At 46.3% G+C, this 15,151-nt stretch overlaps 1 protein-coding gene across 1 annotated transcript; it reads left to right on the plus strand.

Moving 5' to 3' along the window:
* Positions 1–1,211: 1,211 nt before the first annotated feature.
* Positions 1,212–4,093, plus strand: LOC140735100 (NHL-repeat-containing protein 4-like). The gene is given in 3 exon segments (XM_073059896.1): positions 1,212–1,310; positions 2,895–3,794; positions 3,796–4,093. Coding segments are annotated over 2 exon segments (282 nt in total). The 5' UTR covers positions 1,212–1,310; positions 2,895–3,674; the 3' UTR covers positions 3,958–4,093.
* Positions 4,094–15,151: the final 11,058 nt, after the last annotated feature.

The raw sequence follows: 15,151 nt of genomic DNA on the forward strand, positions 1-15,151 counted from the left end.
ATAAAATATTTACAAAAATGACTTTACAGTTGTGAGAAGAATTAGTGTGAGATTAGTCTAAATGCATGTTTGGTGATCAGCATGAGCTCAGTAGACCAAAGGATCTGTTTCCATGTTACAGTGTATGACTCCAAAACAAAACTGGCACAAAACTTCCACACAGAATACATTTAATGTGCCTTTTTAGGCGCTATAGAATCTGAAAATCATTATACTCTCCCAGCTTTAAAAATTGTATGGCAGGGATTTAAAATATATTGTCAGTTTAAATTTATTGCAATAAGTATTTGTGCCACCGATGAAATCTACCACTGCATTTGAAATAAAGTGATGTAGAAATAAAAAAATTCTCCAATTTTCAAATCTAATGGATAAGAGAATCCTTAAGTTCCTCAGAAATGAAACTATACCGAAGGCTTGTTTTGAAGAAAATGACAGATTCTTAAAGATCTTTTGAATAAATTGTGACACAAGTAAATCCAATTAAAGGTGAAGATCACCCAGAAGGTAGGAGCCTAGTTATGTTTTTACCTGTGCTCACATATTGCAGTAAAGGTCACTGCCTGCAGCAATATTCTGCAACCATTGTCCCCTCTTGTCTCACACAGTCATTTCACCTATCAAAGCCAAGGAAAGATTTCTAGTTCAAACTCGTGCACACTGAAGCCACAATAGAACTGAAAGGTAAATAAAAAAAATAAGAGTTAAGATGTTCAAATGATGTCGAAAGCAGAAAGAGTCAGTCAAACCAAAACTGCACTTTTCCTTAGAAATTTTGGTAAGCATTTAGTCTCTGAAACTCCACATGACTCCAATACTACAAGGGGACTACTGGAACCCGAAATGAACAGTGCAAGTAGGTGAACGTCCATCTTACACCACTTCTTTGGGCTCATGTTAGTCTCCTTGTGATGATACTGAAGCTGTACCCTTGCAGAATTTCAGAGTCAGAAATATGAATCATTCTCTGAACTACTGTATTTCATTAGATCAATACAGCCTGCTCAAAGTAAAAAATTCAAGCCTTTTCCCTATCTGAAAGTGTTATTGCGATGTTCTGTTGATTACTGTGTAACTAAAGGAACTATTTAAAATGTTTGTTTTGTTTGCTTTGAAATGCAGTGGTGCACACTGGGCATTGCTGTTATAAATCAGGATGTAACCTCTTTGGCAACTGTTCTCTTGTCGCTAACAACAAAAATCCAAAACCACTCTCCCTGATTGTTTCATTTAGTGCACGTTTGTTGCAACATCTCAAGTGCATACTTGGATATTGTTCATTCGTCTCAGAAACATTGAAGTTCCATTCTGTAAGTAATATCTGCTGTGCTGTTACTATTTTGTTAAGCCAGATATGTTCAGTTAGAAGGTAAAGCCTGGATTTGAGTGAATAGGAGGATAAATCTAAATGTTGGAGCTTAAAGCAACCAGAAATTAGGCACCAAATTTTCCACCATCAGTTTATAATCCCAAATGTTGCCCGACCTACCACAGATACACAGAAGCAGAAGGGTGGGGCCCTGCTCCCATGATAGTCCCCAATCCGCAACGTATCAAATGTAGAAGAACGGTATCTAAAATTGGTAAAGGGGGACCGTCATGGGGAACTTTGTTCACCTTTCTAAAACTTTCCCAAGCTGCCATTTTAATTGTTTTGTCTCCCTTGCGTCAGTGAAAAACTTGAATTTACTTTAAATGGTAGTCCTAACAAAACTAAATGTTGGATATGTTTTGGAAACACTTTTTTATGTTGAGGAGAGGATGCAGATCTCAAAAAAAAAATTAAATATTGGTGTAAGCTAACATAGAGAAGTGATCCTTTCCAAGACACACCAGAGAGATTATAAAGTTTACAAAAAACAAGCTGCCAGAAGAACTCACCAAGTCAAACAACATCAGTGGAGGTGAACAAATGGTTGACGTTGCTCTATATTCCAGTGTCTGCAGTCCCTTGTATCATCACACAGCTTTTTCAGTTCTGATGAAACAGCCAAAATATTGACTGTTTCTTTTTCTGCAGATATAGCCTAACCAGCTGAGTTTTTCAGGTATACACGAGGAAATCTGCAGATGTTGGAAATTCAAGCAACACACACAAAATGCTGGTGGAACACAGCAGGCCAGGCAGCATCTATAGGGAGAAGCACTGTTGACGCTTCGGGCCGAGACCCTTCGTCAGGACTAACTGAAAGGAAAGATAGTAAGAGAGTTGAAAGTAAGAGGGGGAGGGGGAGATCCGAAATGATAGAAGACCGGAGGGTGTGGGGTGAAGCTAAGAGCTGGAAGGGTGATTGGCAAAAGGGATACAGAGCTGGAGAAGGGAAAGGATCATGGGACGGGAGGCCTAGGGAGAAAGAAAGGGGGAGGGGAGCACCAGAGGGAGATGGAAAACAGGCAGCATGATGGGCAGAGAGAGAAAAAAAGGGGGGAGGAGGGAAAAAACTAAATATATCAGGGATGGGGTAAGAAGGGGAGGAGGGGCATTAATGGAAGTTAGAGAAGTCAATGTTCATGCCATCAGGTTGGAGGCTACCCAGACGGAATATAAGGTGCTGTTCCTCCAACCTGAGTGTGGGTTCATCTTGACAGTAGAGGAGGCCATGGATAGACATATCAGAATGGGAATGGGAGGTGTAATTAAAATGTGTAAAATGTAGAATTAAAATTTCAGCTATTTTCTGTTTCTGATCCAGTTATTAATCATGGATATTGATCAGCAGAAGCCTAGTAATGGATTGTCTAAAAATACCTTTTGAAAAAGTGGTAAATACAGAGTCAAATATTTTAATAGATGTTATATTAAGTGATTTGCACAGCAATAAATTAGTTTAGCATGTCAGTTCCTACAGACATTTTTAAAAATAAGCAAACCAAACAGCTTTTTTATTTTTCAGGTATGAAACAGATCAATAATAATGGACTCATTTGAAGCCTCAAAACTCAAAGAAAAGCGAGTGAGAATAATGCATAACCTACAAGTGAAGTTCTGCTAAAGACAGGACCACTGCTAAAGTGTCACAGTGGATTAGGTATGGTGACAGTGCAGCACTTGAGTCATCTATCACAGGAAGCATCACAAATATGTCAAGATATTAAGAATATTGGAAACCTTGCTCAATTCCATCAAAATGAGTTCCTGTATAAAATTGCAAACCCATATGGTGATAGTTCTAATGACTTAAGTGGTACCATTGGTGTTTGGATGGGACTATTTATATTGTTAGTGTCAGCTCACCATGGGTCTGTGTATTGAAGCAGTCTGATCAAGTATTAAAATCGCTGTACTATGTTCAGCACCAGGGAAGAAGTAAAAAGCCTTTCCTACCAGAAGACATAACTCTTACTAGGAGTGGAATGGTGGCAGTTACTGATATGATGGGTGGAGCTGTTCGAATCTTCAATTCACATTCAAGTTTCTCCGAAGGAGAATGAAAAAATATTGGGAAAATTGATTGTCCCAAAGGTATAGATATAGACCCTTCTGGAAAGCTCTTTGTGGCTGATTATACAGCAAAGTTCATTATTTTGCTATTGATCATGCCTTCAGGCTGCTGAAAGCACAAACTATCACAGGTCTAAGGGAGCCCAGATACATATGTTCAACATATGATGAGAGAATAGTAGTGAGTGAAGAGTGTGATGATGCTAAGGTGTATGGAAGAAACCTAAAATTCATGCATTCAATTGGCCTAAAATATCTTCAGTCATTTGGTAATCCTGCTGGGATATGTGCCAATACTGAAGGGAACGTCATGGTCGCAGATGAGCAGAAATGAAATGTAATGCTTTTTCCAAAGAAATGGATCTCCCGTATGTATTGTGTCTGAAGGCCTCAAAAAGCCTACAATTTTGTCCTGCTCAAGCAATGGTCAAGTGTTTGTTGTGGATACTGGAAACAACTGTATAAAAGTCTTCAAGTACAAAGTAACTCCATATTATGGTTCAGCAAAAAATTAGACCACTTAACTGTTCTCATAAAAACAGCGAGAAAATAATGATAATCTGCTTGGAAATTTGAAGAAATTTGAAGAAACATACATCATACATAGTAAAATATTCAAAGCTACTTTCTCAGAACAATATTAAAAGCCAACTTGGGATTAAAATACACATAATTGAGACACAGTTATTAATATTTGAACTAAATCTCATAAAACTAAATATCAATGCCAATCTGGCAATCAACAAATCTATCATTTTCTCTGCATGAATAATAGTTTTGCAAATATCAATTACAATTTATAATTCTTGTAATACTTCCAACAACCGAACTTAAAATGCCCTTAAATACATTGTATTTCCCAATTCTCTCCCCTCATTGGTCTGAATCAATAAGTTAACTTAATTCTCAAAGCATGATCATCTAAACACATAATTTTGCATGTTGTGTCAAGAACATTAAAAAAAAAAGCAAAAATAGCCATGATGATTGAATGGGTTTCTTCTGTACCAAAACGATTCTATGCAAAATGATATTATAATAAAAATATACTTTACAAATTACTATGTTTTTTTCACTGCATTGGTATTAAACAGCAAAAGAGTCCTTAATATTTCATGAACAGGATCGATCTCAGTAAGTGCTCTATTAGTAAATAGGTTTTAGGAAAGGGGTTTCCTGATAGTCAATTTTAGAGTAATGTTTATGAATGAATCATGTGAATATCCTCTCTGATACATTAATTAAAGTAGTGGGTATAAAGGCATACTGACCAACAAATTTCCACTCCTTAATTTTGCCTGCCATCTTAATGTCACTTTAAAGCAATAGGAACTATCCTACAATTGTCATCAAAGCAACTTACCTAATAGAATATCTATCAGCAGTTGAAGTCTAACCACTCTCTTGCTGGGAGTGTAAGTGGCAATCAAAAATTAGTCACAAACAGATGGGGAAGCTGATTGTCACACACCCTAGTTACAGTCAGATTAACCCACAAACACACATGCGAATAACTGTGTAACCCAAGCTAAGATGGAACAATAAATGAACTTGAACATCCCACCATAATCCCACAAAAGCATTTTAACACAAGAACAATAATGCTGCGAGAAGCTGTCAACCACGCGCCCCCCCCCAACTGGAGTGCCACACTGCCCCCACTTGTGGAGTCAGCTATCCCTGGCAATTACCGAGTCCACAGCAAAGTCTGGAAGTCTGGGTGCTGTCACCTGGGGCACTGGGCAATTTATGGAGACCCCCAAAGGACACACTCTTTGGTGAGGTAAGAGGCAGGGCTCCCAGAGTGTCATTTTCTTCCTACAGCCTCGCTGGGTTAGTGGTGGCCAAGGGGCAGACATGGTGTCAGCAGGTCCCTGTGCAGCATGACTGCCTTCCGCCACTCAGGCAACCGCACCTGGTATACCGCATCAGAGATGTGGTTCAGCACCTCTCCCGGCCCCTTCCCATGGCTTTCCAGCTTGGGGGATAGTCCCTTCTTCCAGAATGGGCAGTAAACTCCTACTGAGGCCCCCACCATGTACTCCTGCATTGGCACCCCAGACTGTTGGCCGGCCATCCTCTGGGACATGCAAGCATCGCAGCAGTGTATGAAGAGCTTCACGTCCTGCCTGTACCCACGCCAGTAGGAACATTTGCATAGCTTGCCAACATTTTTGTGACCCTGAAATGGCCGGCCCCCACCGGACTGTGCACCAATCGCAGCATGGTGGCGCAGGGCCCCCAGGGGCGGGGGGGGGGGGGGACCACCAGCTGCAGGAGATGTCTGTCACCATCGGAAAACTGCCACCACTGGAACAGCAGTCCGCTGTGCACTTCCGGTGTTCCTCACTGAGAGTGTAAGGCATTGGCCTCTGGATCCAGGACAGAGGCCTCTACCCACACAAGCCACCGTCCCAAGCTCAGCCATCCCCTCACCTGGGCCGGAACAGGAACGCTCACCTGCTCACTGCCCAGCTGCTGGACAATGGTGAGGAGGTCTACCTCGCCCCCAGCTACCACTGGAAGTGGCGCTTGCCCCTAGTTTTGCTGTGTTGCATTCGGCCGCTGCAGGGTGTGCTGCCCTGTGGCAGGACACTGTGAGACCAGTGGTGGTTGTTGCTATGCCCACCTGGTCCACTTCCTGGAGCTGCCCTGCCGGAGAACCACAGCTTCGGCACACCCACACAGGCCCTCCAGCAGGACAGCAGGCCCAGGCCAATGATGCAGGACTCCCAGATGTCAGTCAGCCATACCTCATGCTGCACTGTGTTTCTTCAGTGCAATATGCAGCCACCTCTTCCCTACAGTCACTGGTGACCGTAGCCAGCTGGACTGCCATCATTGTCCAACCAGGCAGGGATGGCTGGTCCGTGTTGAGGCCAAATGATGGTTGACCCTGTGTCCACCAACGCACGGCATCTGAAGCCCTCCACCATGCAGTCCACGTATAAGCCTTGCTCTTCACCCAGACGGCTCACCTGCAAACGCGAGAATGGAAGAGTTTCGCTGGAGGTCTTTGACAGCACCGCCCTCTCGGCATTTCCCAATGGCTGCACTGGCCTGTGGCACGGTGGAGCATCTTGGGGGACTAAAACTACTTCTGCCCTCTCCACCTCAGCCAACGATGATGGTGATGTCAGGCGAACATGCTGCCGAAGACACTCCGGCGTCAATGCTTTTAAAAAGGCCTGGAGGGCAAGCTCTTCCTGCACCATAGGAGGGAACTGAGGAGGGCCATACTGAGCATAATGGCAGAGATCTGCCTCAAATGCCCCCAGGCTTTCTCCCACATGGCGCTGTCTGCTGTCCATTTCTTCCCTCAGACACCATTATGAGGGCCCTGTAGTCACACTGCTCAGTCGGCATTAGGTTGAGGATGTCCATAGGGCATCTCCCTCCAGCGTCAGGGCAAGATGCACCACCGTCTCAATAGAGCTCTGCCAGCTGTACCATGCAGAGTTTGACTTGCGCCAGGTAAGGCTTCAGGCGGCCGGGACCATTGTATCTGGAGAGCTTCAGGGTGGACCTTGAACTGTGAATTGCTGAGGCCCATTGATCTTCCTCTTGCTCCGGTGGCTTCAGTGGTGCCTGCCATGTTGCCCGTCCTCCCATGGCTGTGGCTTCTTGGATTCCCCGATGCGGGTCGCAACAGAAGTGGGTGATGCACTCCGCCTTGTCCCCCAGGTTGGGGAACCTGGGTGCGCTTGCCCTGTTGGGGTTCCCTGGGAAAGCACGATGCTCGGTTCCCAGGTTCTCCCTCTTAATTCTACATTCATGGGCCAGGCCTGGCGGTGCAGGGAGACATACTGCTCCATCTCTCGACATCATTATGATAGATTTTATGGGAGATTTTAACACACAGGTAGATTGGGAAAATCAGGTTGGCAATGGATCTCAAGAGAGTGAGTTTATTGTATGCCTAAGAGATGACTTTTTAGAGCAATTTGCTGTTGAGCCCACTAGGGGATCAGCTATACTGGATTGGGTGTTATGTAATGAACCAGAGGCAATTAGGGAGCTTAAGGTAAAATAACCATTAGGAGCCAGTGATCACAATATGATTGAGTTCAACTTGAAACTTGATAGGGAGAAAGTAAAGTCTGACATAGCAGTATTTCAGTGGAGTAAGGGAAATTACAGTGGCATGAAAGAGGAGTTGGCCAAAGTAAATTGGCAGGGATGTCAGCAGAGCAGAAATTGCATGCATTTCTGGGAAAAAATGAGGAAGGTGCAGGACATGTGTATTCCAAAAGTGAAGAAATACTCAAACGGCAATATAGTACAACCGTGGCTGACAAGAGAAGTCAAAGCTGATGTAAAAACAAAAGAGAGGGCATACAACAAAGCAAAAATTAGTGGGAAGATAGAGGATTGGGAAATATTTAAAAACCTACAGAGAGCAACTAAAAGAACCATTAAAAGGTAAAGGATGAAATATGAAAGGAAGCTAGCAAATAATATCAAAGTGGATAGTAAAAGCTTTTTTAAGTATGTAAAAAATAAAAGAGAGATGAGAGTGGATATAGGAACACTAGAAAATAAGGCAGGAGAAATAATAATGGGGGACAAGGAGATGTCAGATGAACTAAATGAGTATTTTGTATCAGTCTTCACTGTGGAAGACACTAGCAGTGTGCCAGAAGTTGTAGTGTGTGAAGGAATAGAAGTGGAAGCAGTTACTATTACAAGAGAGAAGATGCTCAAAAAGCTGAAAGACCTAAAGGTACATAAGTCACCTGGACCAAATGAACTGCACCCTAGGGTTCTGAAAGAGGTAGTGTTAGAGATTGTGGCAGCATTAGAAATGATCTTTCAAAAATCATTGGACTCTGGTATGGTGCCAGAGGAGTGGAAAATTGCAAATGTCACTCCACTCTTTAAGAAAGGAGTAAGGTAGCAGAAAGGAAATTATAGACCAGTTAGCCTGACCTCAGTGGTTGGGAAGATGTTAAGAGTCAATTTTTAAGGATGAGATGATGGGAGTATTTTGTGACACAGGACAAGCTAGGACAAAGTCAGCATGGTTTCCTTCATGGAAAATCCTGCCTGACGAACCCGTTGGAATTCTTTGAGGAGATTACAAGTAGGATAGATAAAGTGGATGTTGTACATTTGGACTTTCAGAAGGCCTTTGACTAGGTGCCTCACATGAGGCTGCTTACTAAGTTAAGAGCCGATGGTATTACAGGAAAGTTACTAACATGGTTAGAGCATTGGCTAATTGGAAGAATTGAGCAAGTGGGAATAAAAGAATCCTTGTCTGGTTAGCTGCCAATGACCACTTCTTTTTATGCTGTATATAAATGATTTAGATGATGGAATAGATTACTTTGCTGTCGTGTTTACAGATGATACAAAGATTGGTGGAGGGGCAGGTAGAGTTGAGGAAACAGGTAGGATGCAGAATGACTTAAAAAGATTAGGAGAACAGGCAAGAAAGTGGCAAATGAAATATAATGTTGGAAAATGTCATGGTCCGGTCCACGCTCCTTATTCCCGGTTTTCCAGTTTTCCCCAGTTTCTGTTGAGGCAGCTGATTCTCATTTGGGCTGGCTTCATAACTAGCTTCAGGATTCAGCCTCTGGTTGCTGGATTGTTCCTGTCCAAACACCCTGTCTGTATCCCTTCCCTTCACCTTCCTCCTGGAGCATCACCTCACCTTGCCTTCACCGCTGTCTAGTTTTACCACTGGAGCAAGGTAAGGAATTGTCTTTTGTTGTTTTGAACTGTCTCTGTGTCCATGCCTTCGCTGGAGAGGTCTGGCTGTTTGCTGCTACCTAGTGTTGGGAACTGTCTGTGACAATGCCTTCGCTAGGTAGGTCCGGCTGTCTGCCGCTACCTTGTGTTGGGAACTGTCTCATCGTATTCTGCATTCTGTGTAATGTCCTGGCCCTATGTCCTGTACCCAAGGAGGGGTCCTGGCTCTGTTTTCTGTGTATGAGTCCTGGCCCTACGTCCTGTACCCAAGGAGGGGTCCTGGCTCTGTGTTCTGTGTATGAGTCCTGGCCCTACGTCCTGTACCCAAGGAGGGGTCCTGGCTCTGTGTTCCATGTTCCTGTCTCTCCCTCAACCAAGGCTTTGTGTTCCTGTTTCTCCCTTGACCAAGTCAAGGCTTTGGGGTCTCGTCTAGTCCTAGCCACGTCCAAGATCCTTGTCCTGTCCAAGCCACGACTTTGCGTTCTCGTCTTGTCCAGGTGCCTCGCCCAGCCCAGGAGTACCTTGCCCAGCCCAGTGCTGGGGTTCCCTCGTCCTGTGCTGGGGTTCCCTTGTCCTGTCCAGGAGCCTCACGTCCAGTCCTGTTGTCTCTCGTCATCCTGTCCAAGCCTAGTTCTGGAGACCGAGCCCGAGTCAAGACCCAGGTTCTGGGTCCTTGCCCAGTCTCTGGCTCGGAGTCCATACTCAAGCCTCGTCATGTCCTTGCCTAGTTCTGGGGTCTAAACCCGAGTCAAAACCCAGGTTCTGGGTCCTTGTCCAGTCTCCGGCTCAGAGTCCAAGCCCAGGCTCCTAGAGAAATGTCGACAGGTCTTCTTCCTATGGATGCTGCCTGGCCTGCTGTGTTCCACCAACATTTTGTGTGTGTTGCTTGAATTTCCAGCATCTGCAGATTTCCTCGGGTTTGCCTTTTAAATTCACTACTGCGAAGCCTCTGCCAGTGATGCCTACACTGAAAAAGTTTAAATCTTCTCTTCAACGGGAGTTCAGTGAAACCCTCTCTCGCTGCTCCCCATCTATAATTTCTTCGGCCCTTCAACTTTTTGATCATATTTTGACACAGACCCGTTATTACAGCCATATATCCTTCCTTGGAACATGTCTCCGCCACCAACTGACTCCAGTTGGCTTCAGGATCCGTTTTTGAGCTTCTCAAATTGGACCCTCTGAGGATCCCAGGTACTCACATTAAATTGACTCTGCCTCCCGTTGTTTCTCCCGTCGAGCTCTGAGGGCGACACTCTCCGCCATGAGAAGGTACCTGGCGTCCCTATCACAATCCCTTCCACACCTCCGGGACACCTTTTTCTCCGTTTGCAATGGACCTGCCCGTTATTTCATCCTCCATCGGATCCATGCGTGCAATTGCTGTTTCTTTGACTTTATCACGTCCTGCAAGGATCGCAAGATCTTCCATCTGCAGACCCCAGAGCACGGACTTCGTATCGTGGCACTGGGCCCAGCCATCAATCTCGGCTGCTCCAGCGACCCAGGGCATGTTCACAACCCGGACTCCAGCGCCATCACCGCGGGTTCCAACGGCCATGGATTCACCCCGGCCATCGATCTCGGCTGCTCCAGTGACCCAGGGCATGTTCACAACCCGGACTCCAGCACCATCACCGCGGGTTCCAACGACCATGGGCAGCTTCAAAGCGATTGCGCAACCACCGACTGCGACTCCAGCCTTGAACTCCAGGCCGGGTCTTCACGTGCTGCGATTGTGACTCCTATCTCCCCTTCCCCCACCACCACCATGCAATCCCCTCTCCCTCAGATCCCATCGTCAGCTCCTGGGCCCTCAGAGGCTCCATCTTCCACTCAACTCAACCCTCCCCACTCCACCGACACCACCAGCCTCCCTCCCCACTCTGATCCCATCTCTCATCCGTGCCGGGTCTTTACCATTCCCTCCGACCTTCAACTCTCTGAGGCAGAGCACTCTGTCCTCAGTAAGGGCCTCAGCTTTGTCCCCCTTCGCCCACACCTCAGCGAGTTCCATGTATGCCATGACGCTGAACTCTTCTCCCGCCGGCTCTGTCTCCGAGCTTACTCCTTTGACAAGGACTCTCCTACCCCCACCGATGACCCCTTCTCCCGTCTTTAACCCTCCTCCTCTTCATGGACACCCTGCTCTGGTCTTCTGCCTGCTCTGGATCTCTTTATTGCTAATTGCCGACGGGACGTCAACCATCTCGACTTCACCACACCCTGTTCCAATTCCAACCTCACTCCTTCCGAACGCTCTGCTCTCCGCTCCCTCCGCACCAATCCCAATCTCACTATAAAACCCGCTGATAAGGGGGGAGCTGTTGTAGTCTGGCCAACTGACCTCTATGTGGCTGAGGCACAGTAACAACTCTCTGATACCTCCTCTTATTTACCCCTTAATCATGACCCCACTAAGGAGCACCAGGCCACTGTCTCCTATACCATCACCAACCTTATCAGCTCTGGGGATCTCCCATCCACTGCCACCAACCTCAGAGTTCTCACACCCCGCACTTCCCGTTTCTACCTCCTACCCAAGATCCACAAACCTGCCTGTCCAGGTAGACCCATTGTCTCAGCTTGCTCCTGCCCCATCAAACTCATTTCTGCATACCTTGACACAGTTTTATCCCCCCTTGTTCAATCCCTTCCCACCTATGTTCGTGACACTTCTCACGCTTTGAATTTTTTCAATGATTTTAAGTTCCCTGGCCCCCACCGCCTTATTTTCACCATGGACGTCCAGTCCCTATATACCTCCATCCCCCACCAGGAAGGTCTCAAAGCTCTCCACTTCTTTTTGGATTCCAGACCTAACCAATTCCCCTCGACCACCACTCTCCTCCGTCGAGCAGAATTAGTTCTTACACTCAATAATTTCTCCTTTGGCTCTTCCCACTTCCTCCAAACCAAAGGTGTAGCCATGGGCACCCACATGGGTCCCAGTTATGCCTGCCTTTTTGTTGGCTTTGTGGAACAGTCCATGTTCCAAGCCTATACGGGTATCCGTCCCCCTCTTTTCCTTCGCTACATCAATAAACTGCATTGGCGCTGCCTCCTGCGCGCATACTGAGCTCGTTGACTTCATTAACTTTGCCTCCAACTTTCACCCTGCCCTCAAATTTACCTGGTCTATTTCTGACACCTCCCTCCCCTTTCTTGATCTTTCTGTCTCCATCTCTGGAGACAGCCTATCTACTGACATCTACTATAAGCCTACAGACTTTCACAGCTACCTGAACTATTCCTCTTCCCACCCTGTCTCTTGCAAAAATGCTATCCCCTTCTCACAATTCCTCTGTCTCCATCGCATCTGCTCTCAGGATGAGGCTTTTCATTCCAGAACGAAGGAGATATCTTCCTTTTTTAAACAAAGGGGCTTCCCTTCTTCCACCATCAACTCTGCTCTCAAACGCATCTCTCCCACTTCCCGCACATCTGCCCTCACCCCATCCGCCCGCCACCCCACTCGGGATAGGGTCCCACTTGTCCTCACCTACCACCACACCAGCCTCCAGGTCCAACTTATAATTCTCCGTAACTTCCGCCACGTCCAACGGGATCCCACTACCAAGCATATCTTTCCCTCCCCCCTGCTTTCTGCAGGGATCGCTCCCTATGCGACTCCCTTGTCCATTCGTCCCCCCCATCCCTTCCCACTGATCTCCCTCCTGGCACTTATCCTTGCAAGCGGAACAAGTGCTACACCTGCCCTTACACTTCCTCCCTCACCACCATTCAGGGCCCCAGACAGTCCTTCCAGGTGAGGTGACACTTCACCTGTGACTCAGCTGGTGTGGTATACTGCATCCGGTGCTCCCGGGGTGGCCTTTTATATATTGGTGAGACCCGACGCAGACTGGGAGACTGTTTCACTGAACACCTATGCTCGGTCTGCCAGAGAAAGCAGGATCTCCCACTGGCCACACATTTTAATTCCACGTCCCATTCCCATTCTGTTATGTCTATCCATGGCCTCCTCTACTGTCAAGATGATGCCACACTCAGGTTGGAGGAACAGCACCTTATCTACCAGCTGGGTAGCCTCCAGCCTGATGGCATGAACATTGACTTCTCTAACTTCTGTTAATGCCCCTCCTCCCCTTCTTACCCCATCCCTGATATATTTAGCTTTTATTCCCCTCCCTTTTTTTCCCTCTCTCTCACTGCCCATCACTCTGCCTGTTCTCCATCTCCCTCTGGTGCTCCCCTCCCCCTTTCTTTCTCCCTAGGCCTCCCGTCCCATGATCCTTTCCCTTCTCCAGCTCTGTATCACTTTCGCCAATCACCTTTCCAGCTCTTAGCTTCACCCCACCCCCTCCGGTCTACTCCTATCATTTCGCATTTCCCCCTCCCCCCACTACTTTCAAATCTCTTACTATCTTTCCTTTCAGTTAGTCCTGACGAAGGGTCTCGGCCCAAAACTTTGACAGTGCTTCTCCCTATAGATGCTGCCTGGCCTGCTGCATTCCACCAGCATTTTGTGTGTGTTGCTTGAATTTCCAGCGTGTGCAGATTTCCTCGTGTTTGCCAGGCTCCTAGTTCCCAGTTCCATGTCCTGGTTCCCCTATCTTAGTCAAGTCCTAGCCCAGGCCCGGAATCCTTGTCTCATCCAGGGCCTGTGTCATGTCCAGTGTCCTTTCTTCCCCACTTTCCTTGCTTCCTTCTCATGCCTAGTCCTGTTCATGGTAGTTCAGTATCTGTGTCAACGCCCCCATTATGACAGAAAATGCACGGTCATGCACTTTGGTAGTAGAAATAAATGTGTGGACTATTTTCTAAATGGGGAGAAAATCCCAAACTATGAGATGCAAAGGGACTCCGTTAACCTGCAGGCTGAGTCAGTGGTGAGGAAGACAAATGCAATGTTCGCATTCATTTCAAGAGGTCTAGAACACAAGAGCAGGGATGTAATGCTCAGGCTTTATCAGGCACTGGTGAAGCTTCACCTTGAGTACTGTGAACCTCCTCGTCTTAGAATAGATGTGTTGGCATTGGAGAGGGTCCAGAGGAGGTTCACAAGGATGATTTCAGGAATGAAAGTGTTATCATATGAGGAACGCTTCATGGCTCTGGGTCTGTACTCACTGGAATTCAGAAGGATGGGTTGTGGGTCTCATTGAAACCTTTCGATTGTTGAAAAGCCTAGACAGTAGATGTGAAAAGGATGTTTCCTATGGTAGGAGAGTCTAGGACAAGAGGGCACAGCCTCAGGATAGAGGGGTGTCCATTCAAAACAGAGATGCAGAGAAATTTCTTTAGCCAGAGGGTGGTGAATTTGTGGAATTTGTTGCCACGTGCAGCTGTGGAGGCCAGGTCATTTGGGTGTATTTAAGGCAGAGATTGGTAGGTTATTGATTAGACATGAAATCAAAGGTTACGGGGAGGATGCCAAGAAATGAGGCTGAGGAGGGAAAAAAAAGGATCAGCTATGATTGAATGGCGGAGCAGATTCAATGGGCCAAATGGCCTAATTTGCTCCAATGTCTTATGGTCTTATTCTTTGGGTCTTAAGGCGCTCTATTCAACACTGTAGTTCTTCATCTTCACCGTCAATGTCTAATCCCAATCCTGACGCATAATGACAAACAAGAAAAACTCAACAGCCATTTTTATTGCAAGAAGCACAAAAACAGAGCGAGCACTATGATCCAGGGAGAGAACCCACTCAGTCACATACAGATGAGGGAGCTGATTATCATACACCCCGGTTACATTCAGGGTGACCCACAAACACATGCAAATAACTATAAATCAAGCTAAAATGTTCCGATAAATGAACTTGAGCATCCCACCATAATCCCACAAAAGCATTTTAACGCAAGAACAATAAATAGCACTGGTCATTAGGAATGCTAGGGCGCGCTGTCGATCATGCCTCCCCCCCCCCCCCCCCACCCCCCCAGAGTGACACGGTAGCTTAGTTTCAAATGAGGATGATTATTACCTATGGACTTGCAGCCCAGGAGAGTAGCTACTCTCTCAGGAAAGGAAAAGGGAAGGGGA

Source organism: Hemitrygon akajei, chromosome 11 (assembly GCF_048418815.1).
Source record: "Hemitrygon akajei chromosome 11, sHemAka1.3, whole genome shotgun sequence".
In the NCBI taxonomy this organism is placed as follows: Eukaryota; Metazoa; Chordata; class Chondrichthyes; order Myliobatiformes; family Dasyatidae; genus Hemitrygon; species Hemitrygon akajei.